This window comes from Oncorhynchus masou, chromosome 9, assembly GCF_036934945.1.
Source record: "Oncorhynchus masou masou isolate Uvic2021 chromosome 9, UVic_Omas_1.1, whole genome shotgun sequence".
Classification (NCBI taxonomy): domain Eukaryota; kingdom Metazoa; phylum Chordata; class Actinopteri; order Salmoniformes; family Salmonidae; genus Oncorhynchus; species Oncorhynchus masou.
The window spans coordinates 55,180,882-55,204,396 of NC_088220.1; the positions used below are offsets into that span (position 1 = coordinate 55,180,882).

General features: G+C 43.6%; 2 protein-coding genes and 1 pseudogene across 2 annotated transcripts; all 3 read right to left on the reverse strand.

Moving 5' to 3' along the window:
* Positions 1 to 1,331: 1,331 nt before the first annotated feature.
* LOC135545255 (thymus-specific serine protease-like) lies at positions 1,332 to 8,143 on the reverse strand. The gene is made up of 12 exons (XM_064972884.1): positions 8,047 to 8,143; positions 6,489 to 6,664; positions 5,982 to 6,081; positions 5,634 to 5,763; positions 5,236 to 5,359; positions 5,077 to 5,154; positions 4,859 to 4,906; positions 4,412 to 4,696; positions 3,826 to 3,967; positions 2,493 to 2,672; positions 1,842 to 1,996; positions 1,332 to 1,552 (listed from the first exon to the last, which is right to left on the reverse strand). Exons 1-12 carry the CDS (start codon positions 8,105 to 8,107, stop codon positions 1,493 to 1,495), a joined length of 1,539 nt encoding a protein of 512 aa, XP_064828956.1. The 5' UTR covers positions 8,108 to 8,143; the 3' UTR covers positions 1,332 to 1,492.
* A 553-nt stretch (positions 8,144 to 8,696) lies between these two features.
* LOC135545256 (delta(3,5)-Delta(2,4)-dienoyl-CoA isomerase, mitochondrial-like) lies at positions 8,697 to 11,494 on the reverse strand. The gene is given in 8 exon segments (XM_064972885.1): positions 8,697 to 9,064; positions 9,335 to 9,462; positions 9,465 to 9,484; positions 9,561 to 9,632; positions 9,759 to 9,829; positions 10,956 to 11,020; positions 11,182 to 11,221; positions 11,331 to 11,494. Coding segments are annotated over 8 exon segments (615 nt in total). The 5' UTR covers positions 11,445 to 11,494; the 3' UTR covers positions 8,697 to 8,959.
* A 3,001-nt stretch (positions 11,495 to 14,495) lies between these two features.
* On the reverse strand, positions 14,496 to 23,484 carry LOC135546244 (heterogeneous nuclear ribonucleoprotein L-like; annotated as a pseudogene).
* Positions 23,485 to 23,515: the final 31 nt, after the last annotated feature.

Here is a 23,515-nt window from a genome sequence, read left to right on the forward strand (position 1 = left end):
CAGTCCCTGGTTCAAATCCAGGCTGTATGACATCCGGCCGTGACTGGGAGTCCCATAGGGTAGCTCACAATTGTCCCAGCATCGTCCAGGTTTGGCAGGGGTAGACCGTCATTGTAACTAAGAATTTGTTCTTAACTGACTTGTCTAGTTAAATAAAGGTTCAATTTAAACCATTTATATTTAAAAATATAATTATTTGATCTGCACTTTTGAAATGTACAGCGACAGTATCCAGAAAATTACAGGGTTCTCCTTTACAGTGTACACCAAGTCAGAACTATAGGATAAATAAAGGGGGCATAGAAGCAGACATGGAAGCGCTTACAATATTCTATGCTTACATTTCTCAAAAACAGGTTATAGGCTACATGTGCACCACCAAGTCAGAACAGTATGTAAAATTAAGAGGTGAAAATAGACCAAATGATTAGGGTGAGGCACATGGGCTACTAACAGCTTACGACACAACACACACTTAGTATTACTTTCTTAGCTACAGTAACATATCTAAGCTACAGTAACATATCTCCCTGCATATTATCATTTATGCAGCAGCATACAATACATGTTTGGACACATCTTGTTGTGCTCACTTGAACAGGAAGGTGGCGCTGTGGTCCTTCGCGGGCAAATTTAGTCATCAAACTTTGTCATCAGTCTGCTATTCTCTGGATTTATGGTGCTTTCAAGAAACCTGGGAACTCAGAAAAAAAGGTTCAATCATGATGACGTCAGGTCTACCCTTAGACTTGGCAGTGACGCAGTGTCCTCAGGAGTGACGGAACACTGAGCCAATCGCAGCGCAACGCTCTGTATTTTATTCTGGCTTGCCACACCACCACAGAAAGCACTGAGCTTGGCTGAAACACCTGCATTTACTCAAGAAAACAAAATAGTGACCATGTTTGTGTGCTGCTTTATTAACTCAATAATTTATATATATTTTTTATATTGTTAGCAAACTGATATATAACACGCATTAATGCCAAAAAAATAATAATAAGTCCAAAAAATACAAATACAAATTATTATTTTTATTTTTTAGCTAAAAATGTGGGGCTCAAAACACGTGGGGCTCTGCCTCACCTGCCCTGAAACTTGTATACTGGAGTGAATTCAAGCACACTATAAAAACTGAAGAAAAACACTAGAAAATCGTTAGAAAAACCACCAGAAGAACCTTAGAGGACGTGACCCAATGGTCATGTGATCATCATGGGAATAAACATGAAGAGATGGGCTCAGGAAACAGGACCATGTGATTCACTGCCCAAAGTTTTCCACACACAAACAAGCACATGCACACACACACATAAAATGATTTGCTGTAGGGGCCATAGTTGTGGTTATAGTAATGGTACATGTGTAATATGAGCACGGAGCTACAGGAAGAGGAGGAGGGGTCACCGCAGTACAACCAGGTCAGATCAGTTTGATGGGCTGAGTGATGGTCATGACAGTCAGATGATCAGGTGACCTGCCGTTGGGTCCATCAGCCCACAAGCTTCCAGGCAGCTTCCTTCAGCCACTTGGCAACCTTCCTCTCAATGGCCTGACAAACAGAGACAAAAGACAGATCAGGATGAGGGGAAGAGAAGTTTTCAAATAATATAGACTATGGGGCAGTTTCCTGGACACAGATTAAGATTAGTCCTCGACTAAAAAGCTATTGACCATTGACCATGCTTTTTTTGTTTTTGGGAAACCGGCCTAAAGTGTTCAATTGAGACACACTGTACAGTTCTGAAGCATACATTTTCTTCATGTTCCACCAAAGCTCACAGTCAGTGTCTCTCTCAGTTACATCAATTTAGTGTTGTCTAGCCTGCCGTGTGCCGTACCTTGCGTGCCTGTTTCAGGGCGGGGCGGTCTGCGATGCCATCGGGGTTCATGTCGGCACAGTGGGCGGTGCCCTCGATGAGGATGGTCATGTCTTTGTCCTCCTTGTCCAAGTCCTCTTCCAGGACGCTGAGCTCGTGCCAGGGGTCAATGTCACCTGACAGAGGTCACAGGTCACAGACCAGAAGGACAGGTCATATACTGACTGTCACACAGAGGAGGTTGGTGGGAGGAGCTATAGGAGGGTGGGCTCATTGTTGCTTCCATACGCTTGATGTTTTTGATCCCATTCCATTGATGCCATTCCAGCCATTACATTGAGCCCATCCTCCTATAGCTCCTCCCACTAACCCCCTCTGATGTCACACAATCACTCACATAGACACAGTACATTGATTCACTGCCAGTGGGTTTAAATTACACTATGATGTAATGAGAGGTCAGGGTTTAAACCTCCAACCTCATCCATCCATCCATCCATCTATCTATCGATCGATCGGGCAAGTAACCGAAAGGTTGCTTGTTTGAATCCCAGATCCGGCAAGGTGGAAAAATCTTCTGTTCTGCCCTTGAATTTCAGCTGAATTCATTCAGTTGTGCAGCTGACAAGGTATCCCTTATCTACTGTATCTATCTGTGAAGTCTCTGCTCACCGTTGACATAGAGCACCCTGTCGGTGTTGGGGTGGTCTCCTCCATAGTACTTGTTGGTGAAGGCGATGTGTCCGGGCAGACTGTGCTGGGGGATGTTGAACACCACAGGACACAGGTCGGTCTGAGCCTGCAGGGTCAGCATGCGGGAGAAGGGACAGCTGGCATCCTCACACGTCTGGACTGTCACAACCAAACAATGATGAGGTAAGCCATAGAAATACAATGAATTCCTATTGGATGATGGTCGGTGGTTCTATTTCCGTAATGTAAGATACAGCTGAGTGGCTATGGGCATATAGTAATACTGATCATATAATGAGTGATACTGTACTAAAGAGTGGGAGCTTTGTACAGCTGGTGTTAATGCACTGGGCTTATGAAGGTGCTGCTTAAGGGGAAATGAACTCTGGACCTGTTTTTCTTTACCCTCCAGTGCCGTGAGCAGTCAACTCCCTGACTGAAGTAACTACCTCGGTTATACTAGATGACTTGAGCTTGGTAAATGTAGTGGGGTGCAAAATGATTGACATCCTTGATAAAGATGAGCAATAAATTATTCAAATACTGAGCTATATTGTATGCTACAAAAAATATGGGGAAATTATATTATTTTACACTAATAGTATTTGGTCCCATATCAAATCATATTTTATTGGTCACATACACATGGTTAGCAGATGTTAATGCGAGTATAGCGAAATGCTTCTACAGTAATGTGGATGCTCCCAATAACAGGGGAGGTTAGCATGACTTGGGGGTATGATCTTTGATCCTCTGTAACGTTCTCAATCATCATTATTTACGATTCATTCAGAATGATCCCTAATCATGGTAGCATCCACATTACTGTAGATGTGTTTAGAAACATTCTTATTATCTATGCTTATTTATAATAAAGTGACTCCAAAATGACACAATATATTATTTACCATTCATTTCTACAGGGCACAAAATAATCTGAAACAACCAGAACGAACTGAAAATACATCCAACAAGTTTGTAGAGTCACAAGCTTGATGTAGGCACTGCGTGCTAGGGATATGCGACCAAATACTAAACATTTGACTAGTTTATTTATAAGAATTTTTAGGGGTGTGAATCATTTAGACCCCTACCTTCTAGAGAAAGAAATGCATTACTTGGTAAACAAAATCTCTTTCTCTGAGCAATTGTTTTAGTATAAAATAATATAATTTCCCATATTTTTTTGCATACTGAATTATTTATTTTATGTGGTCATTATTGTTCATCTTTATCAAAAGGCATGAATAATTTCGGACCTCACTGTTTCTCCTCTAGGACTGACGGTGTTGTGTGGTGGAGCGTTACTCACAGAAGCCGAACTCGGTGCAGGTCTGGTAGTACCACTGTCTCTCTCCATTGTAGGCAGAGTCCAGATTGGTGTCACTCAAGTCCTTGATGGTCTGCTTGTGGGACGCATCCAGACAGGGCTCCTCGCCAGTGGCACGGTCTATCTAATAAACGCACACACATAAATATGCATGCACACAAACACAGTAACAGTGTTCTGACTGTTCTGCATCAGTCAAGGCATGGGGATGCACAACTGTAGCTCAATACAGCCCTCTGCTGGTTAATCAAAGAATTGTCACTGTGGGGCTGTGTGTGTGTGTGTGTGTGTGTGTGTGTGTGTGTGTGTGTGTGTGTGTGTGTGTGTGTGTGTGTGTGTGTGTGTGTGTGTGTGTGTGTGGGGCTGTGCGTGTGTGTGTGGGGGGGGGGGTGTGTGTGTGTGTGTGTGTGTGTGTGTGTGTGTGTGTGTGTGTGTGTGTGTGTGTGTGTGTGTGTGTGTGTGTGTGTGTGTGTGTGTGTGGGGCTGTGTGTGTGTGGGGGGGATACCTAGTCAGGTGAACAACTGATTGTGTGTGTGTGTGTTTGAATATGTACAATACACCTAATACCTGCACCAGTTTGATCAGCCGGTCGTAGGCCTCAGTCTCCGAATCGAAGGTCTCTGTCTCATTGGTCATGATGTCACAGAGCTCCTCAATAGTCAGGATGCCTCCCTCCTCGTTGTACGCCACAGTTCCCATGACGATGTCAGCCAGGCTCTGCATCAGCTCAATCTGGTCCTCCAGATCCTCAGGAGTCTCACAGCACCCAAAGTCCTTCCCAACCTCAGTGGTGTTCCCCGCAAACAGGGCGGCCTCCACGGCAGCAAAGGCTTCCCAGATGTCCCCCACACACTGAAGGAGAGAGCGAGAAAGAGGGGGGTGGAGAGACAGCGGAGAGAGAGAGACAGTAACAAGGAGACAGAGAGAGTCAAATCACACAGCAGAAGACTCATACAGTCAGACACTCCAACACATGATTTCAAGCGCCCACATCTACTGTAAATGTTCTCAAACCTTATCTGAACCTCCAACGTCCTCGTCTGCAAGACTTAGACCCACCACCTAGAAGAGAGCAACACCACGGTTTGTTTCCACCGTTTGTCTGTACAGCTGAACATCACATCTACCATGCTATTAACAGTTACTAGTATGTCTACTACTACTACTATTATTATTATTACTACTGGTACCAATAATACTACTACAAGCAGTACTAATGATGAGATCTTTACTTTGTTGAAGGCGGAATAGTCCAGTTTGGCTTTGACAGGAGCGGAGGATGCCACAGCACCGTAGACCAGGTGGGGGAACTGGAAGAGCAGGAACAGAGAACATGATTTACTATTATTACCATGTAACACTGCTGTCCAGTCCTAAGTATAAATAAAGACCTTTCCCCTGAGCCAGGCAGACAAGGCCCCAGCATAGGAACCTCCGAAGCTGATCCAGGTATTTTTGTCGGAGAGGTCAAAGCGATCGCTGATGTATTGATGGAATTCTGCGATGTCGGCGAGACTGGAAACCAAGAGATGGCAGAGAAAATGACATTTAATCTCTGCCCAATTCAAGCACACTCAAAAGCGCTCCGCATTTACATTTGGTTGAGTTGTCAACTAATGTGAATTCAACATGAAATCCCCAAAAAAATCACCATGCCATTGGATTTAGGGTCAAAGGTAGGTGAAAAAAATGCAAAATTCCCTCACATTGATGACTTTCTGCAAATCCAATCAGTTTTCCACATTGATTCAACGTCATCACATTGACTCCCTCCCCCACCAGTACTCACGCCTGCTGGCTGGACAGGTCTCCCAGGTTCTCAGTCTCCAGGCCATCTTTGTTGATGCTCTCGCCGTAGAAACGATGCTCCAGGGCCACAAGCAGGGCCCCGTGCTCCTCAGCCATGTCCACATGGTGGCCTACAGATACACGCAAAGCAGGAGCAGGGGAGAAAAAGGGGGAGGTTAAGAGTTGGTAGAGGTATCAACTAGACAAAAACCAAAGAACAGGTATTGACTGGTAACTAAATACAAGTATCATATTCATAACACCTATGTAAGCCTAACTTATCGTGTCAATGCATTTCCACTTTCTTTTCATATTACTTAAGAGCGTGACGGGGGAGATTTGTGTTTACCTGCCAGCACATCGAATTCAGAGATGGGGCCCTCCCCTCCGATGAACAGGAACACTGGGCCATGAGGACGCTCCCAATAGGCTTCATTCACTAAAAACCTCTGAGAGAGAGAGAGAGGGTGAGAGAAAGGGAGAGGAAGCGAGAGAATAAGAGAACAACAAAACAAAGTGCAAATGGATTCAACAAGTTTCTAGTCACAAGCTGTAGTCATTGAATGCTAGGAATGACACCAAATACTACACTTTTGAATATTTAAATACACATATAAGTGAATGTGTCCTAATACTTTTGGTTCCCTAAAATGGGGGGGATATGTACAAAAAGTGCTGTCACCCTATGGATGAAAATACCCTCAAATGAAAGCTGACAGTCTGCATGTTGACCTCATAGTCTTTGTACAATTTAAAATCAAAAGTGCTGGAGAACAGAGCCAAAACAACAAAAAATATGTCACTGTACAAATACTTTTGGACCTCACTGTCGGTGCATGTTTCGATGGTGGGTCACCTGAGGGAAGGTTTCATCGTTTTGACTGTCGAAGTGGTCCAGGGGTTGGTGAATTTTCCCGTCTCTCACTTCGCATATGGGTTTATGCCCGTTGACTGCGCTCATCAGCACATTCTTCTTCGCTTTTTCATACTGAATTTTACGCACGCGCTCCTTAATCTTCCTCAGAACTCGTCCTATGAAATATAAAATGTGATATGACATATCAAAAGACCAGTGGTGGAAAAAGTACCCAATTGTCATACTTGAGTCAAGTTTAGATACCTTTAATAGAAAGTTACTCAAGTAAAAGTCACCCAGTAAAATACTACTTGAGTAAAAGTTTAAAAGCATTTGGTTTTAAATATATTTAAGTATCAAAAGTCAATGTAATTGTTAAAATATACTAAAGTATCAAAAGTACATTTAATTGCTAAAATATACTTAAATATCAAAAGTAAAAGTATAAATCATTTCAAATTTATTACATTAAGCAAAATCGGACGGCGCCATGTTCTTGTTTTTAAAATGTACGGATAGCCAGGGGCAGACTCCAACACTGAGACATTATTTACAAAATATGCATTTGTGTTTAGTGAGTCCGTCAGGCCGTAGACAGTACTGATGACCACGTGTTCTCTTGATAAGCGCGTGAATTTCACACTTTTCCTGTCCTGCTAAGCATTCAAAATGTAATGAGTTATTTGGGTTGTCAGGGAAAATGTATGGAGTAAAAAGTACAGTATTTTCTTTAGGAATGTAGTGAAGTAAAAGGAAAGTTGTCAAAAATATAAATAGTAAAGTAGTATTAGACACCCCCCAAAACTACTTAAGTAGTACTTTAAAGTATTTTTACTTAAGTACTTTACACCACTGCAAAAGACGAGAGGGACACAGGACGGGCAAAGATAGAGATAATACGATTAGATCAATCGTTTGTAGTTGCGCGTTATTTTATTTTCATGAGTTTTATAATTCAATACATACTTAAAGTAATAATAAACCATGTAGTCAGGAACAGAATCAACTTTTCCAGATATAGAAGCGGCTCAATTTCTAATTAGCATTTTGCATAATTATCTAATTATAGCCTATACGCCAGCCAATTTCGTTTCTCTGAACACGACAATTTTATGGATTCACCTCAATATTTAAAACTATAGGCCTATACATAAAAATTATATTTGACCAAAGTGTATATTAAATTAGCCCATAGAGATACAAGGATGCACTTTCATGCTAGGTTTAGGACCTAATATTGAAGCTTTAAGAGACCACAACTGATGTATAAACAATCTTAAAATGATAAACTTTTGTTTCAATACAAGCATCATGAAACCTCTAACACAATACTTTAACTTGGTGAAAAACAGTTTTTAAACCCAACTTGCTTACCACTTGTTCCATGTGGTTTCTTCATGAAATGACATCTTCCTAAATATTTGTTTAAATTATTAATTTTGTGTATGGTTTCCTAGAAACAAGGGTTCCTCAACCTACCCCACTTTGCCATCTCATGAATCTGATAATTTAAGTATTTAAAAAAAAATGCTCAGGTCATTGTGGATCGTTAACGTACCAGAACAGACGGAGTTGATAAGTAGAATAAGGATGATACAACGGCTGGGAGACAAAAGCATCTTCAGGCCTCCAACTACGACCTCTGACCTACTGATATAGGTCTACACTATGGTCAGACCACCTTGCCGTCTCAATGCAAGGAGAATTTCTGCTTTTAAGGCGTGACCAAAGTTTTTAATCCACCCACCCCAGGGCTCCCCTGATGCCCGCTGTGCGTATTTATAGTCAACAAGTTGGCAATTGAGCGTAATGAAGACGCGGCAAGTGAGTCTGGGCAATAGGCATATCTCCTCTAAAGGTGGCAGTGGTCCAAACTGGAACGCGACGCTATGAGCGTTTGCTTGGTGAAAGGCGCTTAAGTTTCATGTTTAGGTTTTGAATTGTATGCTCAAAGCCTAAATCTCAGCACAAACACTTAACATGTAGAAACAGGGCACTTTGGCTCAGTTCATTTCTATTGTTAGTATGCAATCATTTATGTACATTTACAAGAGTGTGAGGGTGGTTGGTAGAGTATCCAACCTGAATCCTGCATGCAGAGCCAGCAAGAGAGGACAATAACACATCTTTACAGACAGCTCTGCTTTGGGTGATTTATACAGACAAAAAGGCACCAACACACAAACATTTGCAGTCAGGAGGCAAGAGAATTTTTACATTTGTTTATAAATTGATAGTTGATCATTTTGGCAATGGCCCTTTATCAAACACCCCAAACTACATCTAACTTCCATTATACTGTACACAGAGACATAACAGTTGTATACACTAGTTCATTTGACTCTGGTTAAGTAGATACAGGAATTCCTTTAATTTAACTTTCTACACCACCCCTCCATCCATTCCCCTTCTCTCCCGACTTTCCATCGGCTAAGAAAAGTTGAACTCCGGCCTCTATCTGCAGCTCAGCTTCAGAGCCTGGAGAAAGTTATTGTTTTAGGACTCTTCTTCTCCATGGAGGCCACAGCTGACTTCATGACATCCTCCTTCTGCAGCATGCTCATGTTCCACGTTGCCTGAAGACCGAAGGAAAGAGAGACTGAACTCTTGTTTCAGTAAATAATTCATTCCATTTTAATTTATTTTTTACATGTCAGATTTGGTCTTCCAATGATATCTACTTTATAAAATGTGCTCCCTGGTAGGATAAAGTTACCCACCCACCTTATCAGAAAAAACTTGTTTAAGAGACCCATGGTTATCTGGGTTTGTGTTTTTGTTAGCCTGTGTTGTTGCCACGCTGATGTGTGTGGTGTTGTGAGCATCCTTGTAGTATTGAGCCTCACCATGTAGTTCAAGCCCTCTGCCACACTGTGGTCTCTGGAGTAGATCAGGTTGACCTTGGTTCCCTGGACAGCCACAGGGCTGGGGCCTGCTATCGCCCCTGCCATCTCAAGAGCTCCAGCCATCATGCCTCCTTGTCTGGAAATACACGGCTACACAAGGAAAGAGTGTATGAATACACAAAACCAACACGCATACGCAACAAATACACGCACGTTGTATCCATACCTGACTAATCCACTTTCCTTGGCCTCATCAGCGTACATCTTCCTCGCTGTCAGAGCCAACTCATTCAACAGGCTGGAGAGGCAGGAAGATTATACAATACTTGGCAGCACTCAGTGTTCCTGGGTGTATGTATGCAAGCTAAGGGACTACCACGCAGCATTGTGTTGTAATGAAAGCATATCAAATGCTTGCTCTTACCTGCGGCTCCCAATGACTTTAGGTAGGCGCTGTAGAGTGTCAACGTCAGCTGCTAGGCCAATATCCACTTCCTGTAAGAGAGGCAGACCATTCACAACACTCAGAGACACAATGCAGAACGCACATGTACATGTTTCTCATCATTCTGTCTATCCTTTACTATGAGAGTCCCCCTGGGGGCTGCTACAGAAAACGCATGAAAACAGCTACCAGTGTGGGCCATTGTAGACGGTGCGATTTTAGCCCTTTTATGCAGCGACTTTGCAGTCCCAGACAAACTGTCCACGTCGTGGGCAAATTCTTAGGTCGTAAACGATTGTTGGACGTCTCGGGTCGTTCGGTGTGACAGGGTCTAGGTCTGCCGATTAAGTACCACTACGTGCGGTCCAGCGGAGGCTGCTGAGGGGAGGACTGCTCAAAACAATGGCTGAATTGGAGTGAATGGAATCAAACACACGAAAACATGTTTGATACTATTCCGTTCACCTCATTCCGGCCATTATGAGCCGTCCTCCCCTCAGCAGCATCCACTGGTGCGGTCCGACAAAGTTCTGGCAGTGTCAGATTTGTTTTGCCTTTATCATGTAGTGTGGCTGATGTTACGAGCCGATCGTGGTGATTGACCAATAGGAACACTGAGTGTGCACCCAATAATACGAGTGAATAGCCAGATGAATATAATAGTTTGATGTAAACATTTACATGCTGTGCAAGAAGAGCAATTTCCCTAATAATCTGGTTTACATGACATTTGAAATCAGGTGACATGATGGGATTTTGATAAATGCTCAAAATCGCCAATCAAAATAAGCATTCTACCACAGTGTCATTGTTATTTTGTGGAAGCGTATTTGATTCAGAGTTCGGTCATATAAAGTTTGTATGTGAAAACTATTTCTAAGACATCTACTTTAAGTTTTCTGCACATAAGCATAGTTACATTAGCGCTGCAGGCACATGTGCAGATTAAATACACAGCAGCAGTTGATGTCGGCTGACATAGCCTCGCAAGCCAATCGCAGAATGAAGACAGAACTGAAGCAAATTGTTCAATCTGGCCAAAGACTTTCCTTTGGTTACATCGCAGTGTGACGTGATAATCGTAAAAGGCTGCATCCGACGTACAGTCTGTACAGGCCTTTAGATGTCCCCTGGTCCTCATGGAGTTGATCATTGGGGATATTTAAGCCCACTTACCTTCACCTGAAACCAGGCATCCTGAGTGCAGAGACGGATATCACAGGCTTTGATCAGATCCACGCCTAACGGAACACACGTTATAGCATGACAAGCCGTTACAGTTTTATTGCAGAACACCTTCACGGGAGAAGAGAATCACATTTGGAAAGAATGAATAATATATGAAAGCTTTTGCAAGACTTCACGGTCACAAGCAAATCAGTAATACACCCCCAAAGCTCACCTCCAACACAAGCTCCCTTCACTGCCACAGGCTTCGGACACTACACGAAAGGGGATGGTGGAAAAGAGAGAGAATGCATTTGCCTACTTGTCCACCATCAATCCCTAACATATTGCACATGAGTAAGCATTTCACAAGTTCATATAGACCTTCTCAATGACGGTGAAGGTTTCCTGGTACATGGCAATGATGCGTCGCATGTTCCAGGAAGTCCTGGCCATATCGTCCCCCTCAGGCTGTAAGACTTCACTGGCCATGTCCATGAAGTCAACGCCTACACGCAGTCATAATCCGAAATATATACACTGCTCAAAAAAATAAAGGGAACACTTAAACAACACAATGTAACTCCAAGTCAATCACACTTCTGTGAAATCAAACTATCCACTTAGGAAGCAACACTGATTGACAATAAATGTCACATGCTGTTGTACAAATGGAATAGACAACAGGTGGAAATTATAGGCAATTAGCAAGACACCCCCAATAAAGGAGTGGTTCTGCAGGTGATAACCACAGACCACTTCTCAGTTCCTATGCTTCCTGGCTGATGTTTTGGTCACTTTTGAATGCTGGCGGTGCTTTCACTTTTGTGGTAGCATGAGACGGAGTCTACAACCCACACAAGTGGCTCAGGTAGTGCAGCTCATCCAGGATGGCACATCAATGTGAGCTGTGGCAAGGTTTGCTGTGTCTGTCAGCGTAGTGTCCAGAGCATGGAGGCGCTACAAGGAGACAGGCCAGTACATCAGGAGACGTGGAGGAGGCCGTAGGAGGGCTACAACCCAGCAGCAGGACCGCTACCTCCACCTTTGTGCAAGGAGGAGCAGGAGGAGCACTGCCAGAGCCCTGCAAAATGACATCCAGCAGGCCACAAATGTGCATGTGTCTGCTCAAGCGGTCAGAAACAGACTCCATGAGGGTGGTATGAGGGCCCGACGTCCACAGGTGGGGGTTGTGCTTACAGCCCAACACCGTGCAGGACGTTTGGCATTTGCCAGAGAACACCAAGATTGGCAAATTCACCACTGGCATCCTGTGCTCTTCACAGATGAAAGCAGGTTCACACTGAGCACGTGACAGACGTGACAGAGTCTGGAGACGCCGTGGAGAACGTTCTGCTGCCTGCAACATCCTTCAGCATGACCGGTTTGGCGGTGGGTCAGTCATGGTGTGGGGTGGCATTTCTTTGGGGAGCCGCACAGCCCTCCATGTCCTCGCCAGAGGTAGCCTGACTGCCATTAGGTACCGAGATGAGATCCTCAGACCCCTTGTGAGACCATATGCTGGTGCGGTTGGCCCTGGGTTCCTCCTAATGCAAGACAATGCTAGACCTCACGTGGCTGGAGTGTGTCAGCAGTTCCTGCAAGAGGAAGGCATTGATGCTATGGACCACCCATTCCCCAGACCTGAATCCAATTGAGCACATCTGGGACATCATGTCTCACTCCATCCACCAATGCCACATTGCACCACAGACTGTCCAGGAATTGGTGGATGCTTGAGTCCGGGTCTGGGAGGAGATTCCTCAGGAGACCATCTGTCACCTCATCAGGAGCATGCCCAGGCGTTGTAGGGAGGTCATACAGGCACGTGGAGGCCACACACACTACTGAGCCTCATTTTGACTTGTTTTAAGGACATTACATTAAAGTTGGATCAGCCTGTAGTGTGGTTTTCCACTTTAATTTTGAGTGTGACTCCAAATCCAGACCTCCATGGGTTGATAAATTTGATTTCCATCGATAATTTGTGTGTGACTTTGTCAGCACATTCAACTATGTAAAGAAAGTATTTAATAAGAATATTTAATTCATTCAGATCTAGGATGTTATTTTAGTGTTCCCTTTATTTTGAGCAGTGTATATTTTTTCACTGTTATGTTTGGTATATTGCCGGTACATCCTATTGATAAGCATCACCCAGTTCAACATGAGACAATTGTAAGCCTTTGGGAAACATCTTACCAGCTGTGAAAACTTCTCCAGCACCTGAGACAACAACCAACCGGCAATCCAGGTCCCTAGCTATCTGTGTAAAGCACTCCACCATTACTCTAAGAGAAAATGGGGATGTTCGGTGGAAGAGAAAATACATTTAAGAAATATAGGATTCACAAATTCATGAACACAGTGCTGTAATGCTGGAGTACACAAAAGTTCAACTAGAAACAGGAACGCTTCAGCTGTGTTCAAGTAGTGGTGTTTGGGCCAGGTGTTACCCCAAGAAGGCTTTATACGTGGCATTGCGTTTCTCTGGTCGGTGCAGCTCTACGTGACAGCTGTGGCAGGTTGCAGGTGGACTAACAGACAGGGTGGTAAAAGGAGGAGTGGGGCCCCCAGGAGAAGAAAAGGCCCTTACAGCACTGAGACCAGGTAGCCACAGACTCCTGTCTGATGATCAGCACCCAAATGAGAGGTAGAGAACAGGGTTGATAGAATACAAATTAAATAAAGAAAAATTCATGGAATTAGAGCAACAGTTTAAGTTAGTTATTGGCACTCTTTTTGACCTGCTTAACCACCTTGCTATCCACCCCTATACAGAATAGTGTTGCATAGTATTCAACTTTCAACTACTTAGCCAAGACGCTAACCAAACAGTTTATTAGCTAGCAATGTAGCCAACAGTGTTGACATCTAAGTAGTAATCTATAGCCAAATTAGTTAACTACAGTAGCGAGCTAGCGAATCTGGTCCCGGTCTCCAATAATTATGCTGCCAATTACTTTTCCTGATGTCAGGTGGCTAGCCTTGGCTAATTGAATGGATGCGACCTGTGCACAAAACATACATTTAGCTAAAGTTAGCGACGTTTTAGAGCGGACAACCCCATGCATTTTACACTCAATCCTGTACACTTACTGTTCATGAGCGCTGATCGGGTAAATAATGGTATTGCCATTTGACTAAAATCAACGAGAATAAGGAAACAAACAAAAGGCGCAGTTCGTCTAACGTGACTTGTCAGTTGTTGTACGGCAGCTAACTGGCTGTCAAGTATGGTTGTTCAAAGCTAGCCTAATGCAATAAAATATACAGAAAAGACGACAACGGTGTTCACTATTACTGTGAACAAAGAACCCATGCTGTAAATACGACACTCAATATCTGTTCCATTATTCTAGGCGCCGTGACATTTGAGTTACCGGATGGAGGAAGGCTTAAAAAAAGAGCATTCAATGGGGCAGGATAGCTTAGCGTTTCTATCCAATTATGGGCGAAATAATTTAACAGAACAAATACAGGATAACGTTAGAATTCTTACAATAGTTGTTAGCAGTATAATTTAACAACAAAATTGTTAACTGGCAATCTGGAATAAAGTTCCTTTATTGAGGGCTCTCAAAAGATACATTACTTGAAATTGATGTTTTCCAACCAAATAAAACACTCCTTCCTCCAAATACAGACATACAGGCATGGTACTGAGCAGGAAGAGAAAACAAAAAAACACATGGTAATAAAAGATGCAAAACAATACTTATACAAAAGCATTTCCTTATTTCATCCATCAGGAATAAAAACAATCTACTTTACCAGTTCACACAACTCGCTCTTATGAGCTCAATATCAAATAAGGACAAACCGATATGACTGCGGACAAACTCATGAACTGCCTAAAACAGACATGGTCAAAATAGGGGTGAAGACTGTAGGGACAATGGTTTGATGTGGAACATTGTCCACGATGGTGGCTGTTTAGGTTGCATGCTGAGCGGTAGAAAAACACAGCTTGAGGGTGTATGGGTACGGGCCAGCTGAAGAGAAAGACAGAAGCTATTAGAAAACAGCAATCACCACCCTACACCATTTGAATAAAATGTGAAATTACTTCATATATAGGCTTAGTGCTTAAACACTTACTTGCGTTCTTCATCTGGTAGTGGTTTATCATGGACAAGGCCTCCATGGCATCGTTGATCGACTCCCACTCCAACAGCCCTGAAGAGCTGCGCTCACCTGGACCTGCACCTAATAAGACAGCCCAACTCAGTTTAACACCACTGTCATGCATACCAAATAGTATGTGGTTTCAAAATGACATCTAAAATGTACACTTACTCTTTCCCGTGAAAAGTTTGATGTTTGCAGGGGCTTTGACACAAACCTCTTCACAGATCTGAAAACAACAAGGCAGCGGTCAATTGATTTGTTTCGTAGGCACATTGGGTCTTTATTTCCCTGCTCCCTACATACAATGGTTCAACAGCATGCTTTGGGACTCACCTGAGTGAAAATCTCTACGGACGAGTCTGGCTGGGCGTTAAAGAAGTGCAGGACGCTGCTGGGGTGCTGAATGCGGTTCTTGGCAGCCTGTTCTGGAGAGGTGAAGCGGTTGTTGCGGGAGCCGTGGAAGTCCTTAAAGCTGGTGCTGCCGTCCTCCAGCTCGTAAGACTGACCGGGCATGATGGCCTGCTGCTTAGACACACTAAGGGGAAAAGAGCATGAGATGGAACTTGTACAAGCCTCACAGAACAGTCACTTATTATGGCAAGAGGCAGCGAATAAGATTAAGCACCAACTTTACATGACAAGGCACTGAATGAACAGGCATTTCAGATCTACATCTTACCAGACGTTGAGCTTCTGTCCAAACAGGAAGTTGTTGTTGAGGTGAGTGATGGCCCGATCCACAGCGTAACAGTCTCCCATCTCCACCATGGCTGCTCCTGGCTTACTCTTCATAAACTTCACCTGAGGTAGGGGACCAGATATATGGAGTCACTCAATACCAGCAGGCTCTTGTGGAAATAACTGATATGGCTTGCCTCCTTTCCCTCCACACTTACCCGCTCCACATTGCCGTAGAGACAGAAAACGTTGAACACCTTATCTGCATTCATCTTGGCAGGCTCCAGACCGTAGACCATGACTACAGGGGAGTCTGCGTGGGCACTGTACTCGCCGGGGGTGGAGGGGGAGGGCCGTAGCCAGGTCCCCCACCGTAGCTGTGTGCCCCCCCTCGTCCCCTCATGGGAGGACCCATGCGACGGCCCTCGCTGTAGTGTGGGGGGGGCGGGGGACCATAACCACTTTCGTCATATCCATGGTAACCACCAGCTGGGAACACAAGGGACCACAGGCTCAAACAGGAAACATGGCTTGATAGGGATAAAGGGTAGACATTCCAAAGAAGTGGTCAATTTCACCATGACGAAAACATTTGGTTTTGATAAAAGGTTGGCACATTCCATTAGGTGAGCTAAGAAAATGTACCACACCACTTCGCTGCCACTGTGGGGTACCCATTTTTAGTCATACATTTTTACCCACCACCTGCACTTTGCAGGTGAATTTAGGGTGAGGAGAGCACTACAAAAAGGGCCAGCCCGTGTGCGCCACCCCCGGGCCTAAAGCCTTACCGTACTCTGGAGGGTGGTCTCCCAGCAGAGCCGGCGCTCTCACACGCTTGTTGGGGTTGGCACTCCCATCTTCTGAGGTGATGAAGGCAGGAGGCAGAGGAAAGAAAAGAGGGGAGGAAGAGCGATAGATAATTTGGAAAGAAACAGGACAACGCAGCGCAGTAGCGGATGTTCAATTAGAATTAAGGAGAGCAAACAAGACGACCTCCACATCTAGAGAAAGCACACTAACCACTGAACAAAAACATCTCCATAGTATATCTACTGCTGCTTCAGTCATGGCATTTTGATGCCAAAGGTTGGATAAGTTTCTATGACAAAATGAATGTTAAAGCAACAAACTTATTACTACAGCTAAGAATGAATTAACAAATGCTAACAAGTAAACAATCCTGAACTCTAGATAAATCCTCCATTTTAAATGTTTTAGCATATGGTATAAGGGAGAACGAGGTGGGTGAGAATGAAGCCAACAGAAATCTGCAAACACACCTCCAGCATTGCTCCCATTGCCATCAGCTTCTGCATCTGTACAGGTACACATCTCATACACATTAAATTCAGGCCAGATTGAACACATTCACCCACACATGGATAGTTGATAAAAATTCAGAAAAGCATCACTGGTGCACTTAAAAATCGGACCGTTTCAAAATTCTACTATTTTAATACATTCAGTCCATTATCTCCATACCGTAACTAGGATATACAAATACGTCACATTTCAATTATACCTACAAGTCTCGAAAAATTAAAATGCTACATATAGCCCCTTAGTGGAGAGCCACCCAAACACCAGCTTTATTCAGACAAGTCATTCAACAGAGGACAAAATGCCCACAGGGAAAGCACTACAAGTCCCCTCCAAGGGGAAATATGGTGTCACTGAGAACAGGGGGAGAGGAACACCATATAAAGACAGAAAAATAACAAAAATACCTTCCAAGGACGACAATATCACAATATATTTTTGAAGACATCCCGAGTGTAAGAAATGGAACATGTGTTGTGTAACAAACTGGGGATCAGTTTACTTACAGCATGGATATATTGGGGGACAAAGATTGAGGCTGGAGACACTGGCTGTTTTTGGCAGTGGGTCCATTACTTCTCTCCGTGTTCATTTCATCCTTTCACGCCACTCCCCTTTGGATGAACATTTCCACCTTAGTCGCATTTCTGCCCCTTTTTTGTGGCAATATCCATTGTGGTTGGTGGTCCACTCTCCAAGTGTCTTATCGAACACACGCCAATGGCAGGCCGTAAAACAGCCATTTGGCACATTTCAGACCTGGGTCCTCATTAGGCGCAAATTTCCAGACCTGCGTCACATGGAAGGTGTTACACAGGTACTAAAAAAAGGTCAAATTTCCACAAAAGAGCTGCATTCAGAAAAAGATGGAGAAACTAGACAGGGATGCATGTTGCAAGAACAGTAGAGGGAGGAAAGGAGGGGGGAAAGAGAAGAGGCAAAACGGAACACCCGACTCCATGAGGTATGCATATATGGGGAGAAAAATATGGCCTGTCTGAATGTGCGTATGCTTGTTCATGTTTGTAGTGTCTTCATCAGTTGTCTGTTGTATTCCTTCCCATGTGACTGGCTACAGCCTGACAGTGACGGTGCGAATCATCTATGGGGTCAGTGCGGCAACAGGAGTGGAGGGTTTTGAGTAGTGTTTGATATGTTAAACACCAGGAGCAGGGCACAAGAGAGCAAAACCACCTGCACCACCAAAGACAGGCAGGTACAGAGAACAGGACAGGGCTGTGTAGTCTTGAGCAACTGGTTTGTATCAGTATGGTTCATCTGTTTTGTGTTTGTGTGAGCATGCTCGTCACTACAGGTCTCTGGATGTTGTCTTTATAAGGTGGGTCTCCTGTGGATGTGTATCAGGTGATGACTTGCAGGTGAGATCTGGGTGATGGCGTGTTTCAATGTGTCAGGCATGTCTTGCTGGGTCTCAAAACTGGGAGGGTGTGGAAAGCACAGCTTAGTGCCAATGTACTAGCAACCAAACCCCCCATGGAAAATGTGTCATGCCATAGAAAAGGTATAGGGGATGTCTTCGTGGCTTTGGAGCTATGCGGTTGCAAGTGGATGTGTCCTTATTGACGTAGGAGCGGTGAGGTTGAGGTGGTGTTGAGAGTAGTGTTGATGGCAACAATGTGTCTCCGATGCATATATGGAAATGTGTTGCTCCAAGGTGTTCCGACGAGAAGCTAGAGTGGCTTTTGTTTTGCAGTATAGTCTATGCTTAAAGTAGCCTGTATAGATGAACAGATCTAAACATTGGCAAGTGCACTGGGAATGAAATGAGCAATTGGCTGTCAGTAGACCCAGCTTCACAAGAGACTCAAGTGGGTATCTATGCTCAGGCTGTCTTGTCTTACAACTTGATGTATCCATGGGCAGTGCATCAGATTGGTTGCCATGGCAAAAATAATACAGATCACTCAGTATGTATAAGTATATTTTTACACAGGCATAATGTCACTATCAGACACTGCTGAGAAGCCATCAAGCAGATATTCAGACAAGAATGTACGACATGAATGGCTCAGTGGTGAGATTTACAAGCAACATTCTAGAATGCTTCCTTCCCTCACAATGAATGAGCAAAAAAAAATGACTGCTTCGTCAGGTAGTTTTATTACTTTCTCAAGCTTCGGGTGCAAGTCAATCATCGCCAAACTAGAAAAGATGCATGCAAGAACTCACGGGATCTTGATTTGGTACCCATAGTGCCCACTTACCATTAGATCTGATAGCACTGGGTTAAGGAGGTCACAATTTTTACATTTATTTTTCCTAAATAGGTGTACAAGTAAAAGCCTTGAGCAATAACTAGTCTCGAGTGAAGAATATCTGGCCACTCAGCTGCTCCTTTCATCCCTAGCGTGTCTAGCTGTGTGACGGACAGTGTATCATCACTTCAGTTATAATGCCACTGAAATGGAGCCCAAGACAAGAGTTAACTGTAATTCGCTAAACCAATATTACAGCTGGTGAGAAAGATACCAACCCAGCCCTGCAACCATTTGAAGGAGTTGGATATTGAGCTGGTTAAAGGAGCACTTCCTGTGCTCAGTGGCATTACCCCTGAAGGTCTACCACCCAACCCCCCCTTCCCTCCCCCACAGTGGCAGTAAGGGTGCTGGTAGTGTCAGCAAGGACCACAGATGGCTGTATGCGTTACCTTGACCACTCAGGTTGGGGTTGGCGTAGTCCCAAGTGTCCTGGTCATTCTTGAACACATTGAGACGAGTTGGCTGTGGGAGAAGATACAAATTAATTCCATCAAAGCATTTTTTCAAAGTCCATTTCATGGAACACTAGAAGCGCTTCAGCGCTACGGATGTGCATGTTCCTCTACCTTGGCATATTCGATCTTCAGGGTGCAGCAGCCAGAGTAGATGTCTGCCCCGTTGAGGGAGGCCTTCGCCCTCTGTGCGCTCTGCACCGAATCAAACGTGTTGGGAGTCAAGGAAAGGACATGCAGACTACAGTTTTGAGAACAGCACCTCGCACAGACACCATAACATGTTCTGGTAATTCCGACACTTATTGCACAAGCCCTTGTTTACAAGTCTTTGTGCTAATATATATATATATATATATATATATATATATATATATATATATATATAGAATTCAGGTAAATAGTATATCAATCATCACATACAGTATGTGCTACAAACAAATGACATGTTCCAGAATGCAGATTGCTTGACATGGTATGTAGAGACAGTATGTCAATTTAAAATTCCAGAAGTTTTAGTTCCACCCAGGATTACCAGAGAGCATGCAATTGTTTCATAAAATACCTACATTTTCAACAACAAAAAATTAGCGGCAAAGGATATTCCACCATGGCCTGAACACCATTCTTCCGGAAGATGACAATCCTCTGGACAGGGCCGCAGTTATTGCAGACCGTGTAGAGCACATCCTGTAGACAAGTAATTCATATAATCAGAAATAATATTGAAGTACACAGCACAACAGAATCAACAGGTTAGGTAGAGGTCGCCCGCACTTTACCGTGGTAACGGGGTAGATTGGGTTCATGATGGTGAGAAGTAGCACATTGTTGACACTTCTAGAATCGTCCGGGTCGCCTGGCCGGGAGATCTTCTGGCTGGTGGAGTAGTTGACAAAGGCTGGGTGCCCGGAAATGTAGATCTGGTTGTCATTCGCATACGTCACAGCAGTACACGACCCATTCAGATCCTCGTACTCAACCAGGGCTTGACGCTTCTTGGGCATAACCACCACATAGCTGTAAACAAAACAGTTATATTAATGAAGGACGCATAACCAAGTCAAGAGGACAACGTTTCTTTACTTGCTTTGCTTACAGACCAGAGGTGACCTAGCCTCCCCTGGAGTGCTTCTGGGTGAGCTGGCTTTTGTTTCAGCACAACCACCCACCGGATTCTAGTTGCTCATCGGGAACGTCAGCTGAATCAATTTTGTTAGAACACAAGCCTGCACACCCAGAAGCTCCTCTGAGGTAAAGATAGCGATCACTGATTTAACAGTAACCAACTATAAATGGTTGCATTGTGTGGACCAAAATTTTGACCGTGAAATGTGTGCATTGTAAGTGAAGTAGCCTGGGTACCAGTCTGCTTCTGCCCAAGCCATTTCCCTGTTGTCGTGAAGAAGAAACATGCAGATATTTAAGGCAGACAGTTACTCAATGTGCATATTCATCACCTAATAGCTCCAAACTCCTGCAGAGCCTCAACAAGGTCAGCCTCCGTAATTCCGTCCACCAAGCCCCGCACATGCACAACTGGAGAGGGAAGGGTCTTATGTGGGTCATCATAGCCCTCCTGCAAAAAAGAACAGGCCCATTATCTCCATTCAATGACTCAATCATAGACACTTACTGACAGTTGTGGCTGCTTCTCATAATGCATTGTTGTCTCTGCCTTCTTGCCCCTTTGTGCTGTTGACTGTGCCTAATAGTGTTTGTACCATGTATTATGATGCTGCCATGTTGTGTTGCTACCATGCTGTGTTCATGTGTTGCTGCCATGCTGTTTTCCTCTTAGGTCTCTCTTTATGTAGTGTTGTGGTGTCTTGTCATGGTGTGTGTTTTGTACTATGTTCATTTATTTTATTTTTAATCCCAGCCCCTGTCCCGCAGGAGGCCGACATTGTAAATAATAATTATTTCTTAACTGACTTGCCTAGTTAAAAAAATTAATTCAAGCAATAAACTCATGTTTCCTGTTTAGCTCAAAGCATGCTTTATAAGAATTGAGGATGCCAATGTATGTAGCTAGCTGACTAAACTCAACTACACGGTGAAATGAGTTGAGTAGAGACCAGGCTTTGCATAATTCAGCACAGACTACATTGATTCATCCAAGGTCAATATTTAAAAATAAAAACTATGAAAGGCTTACCTGGTAGCCATGACCTGTGCTGTTGCGTGCTGAAATCCATACTAATCCAATAAACGTTAACCAGATACAACCACCGACTGTGTCCATTGAATCTCAACGAAAGCCGGTGACTGTTACGTTATTTGATATTTTTTTACGTATGGATTTCGACAAAGGCACGCAACCACAGAGGCTAAACATAAGTTATTTTATTTAACTTGGCAAGCCAGTTAAGAACACATTCTTATCAACAATGATGCATACAAACCTGGACGACGCTGGGCCAATTTTGCACTGCCCTGCGGTCTACCAATCACGGCCAGTTGTGATACAGCTTGGATTCGAACCAGTGTGTCTGTCGTGACGTCTCTAGCACTGACATGAGGCGCCTTAGACCGCTGCACCACTCGGGAGCCCAAGTTGAATCGAATAACAATTTGTTATTAACTATCCTTGTTAGATAAAATAAAAAACTTAGTCAGAGCTGAATTCCACAAAGCCTGCTCTGCTGAACTCCGTTGGTGGAGTTCAAACTTCCTTCACCATGGAGTTGGACAGCAATTAATGTGTAATCACAATCCATTCTATTTCCAATCTAAACTATATTTTATTCACCTTTGCGGGAAAGATTAACACTACCAGACGAAATGTCATGAAGTAGGGGTAACTATTCAGCTTAAACTGTTGGGAATATTAGTGAGGAAATGTATTTTGTTATCCCTAATATTACGAGAACATGGCCCCCGATAAGGTGCATTTCGAGAATGTTAAAATTTTGACTGGGTAAAGTAGCAAACTAATTAGCTCGCTAACTAGTTACCAGCTACATCAAAGAACGAGTCAATAATGCATCTTACTAGTTTTATTTCAATTTAACACACCCACTCGTGTTTGCTGCTTGGCAAAACGACACCGCGAAGCTAGAACAAAGCAAAAACGCTACCGCTAGCTAACGTTAGCTACCGTATGATTTGTGGCGTGGCCTGAATTGCACCGATTCATTCAAACGGAAAAAAGGCCAGCTAACGTTAGCTAGACAATTGTTGGAAAAACATAACTAGCAAGCCAGTTAGCTAACTAGCTACATTTATATATGTTTAGTCCGCGGACAATTTAAGCTAAACATAAACAGAACGAAAGGTATTTCACAAAAAAAAAGTTTAACATCGTGGAACAAGGGAAAACGAGCTAGCTAACGTTGCTGGGTGCAATATATTTTTTGAAACGCCGCGTCATGAGTATGTGGTATTTAAAGAATACATTTCAATGCATGTGCTTAAATGCATTTTGTTATATCACAGAAATCAGCATTCATTATTTACCGTTGTCATTCCGTCGTTGGTTTTTAGTCTTTTCGTTGCCCTGCCGCCTTCGTAATAACGGCCTGCCATAGCCATGTTGTCCCAGTTAAGAAGGTTGGAAGCAGCGACCGTATGAAATGGACGGGAAAGTATTGAAAAAGACACACATGGGCCCGCCTTCAAGAGTCCGCTGCGGTTTCCAATTGGCCTAAAAGGCACGTCAATAACGCTATCACCAATTTTTCTTTAGAGCTCAAACCACTACTAC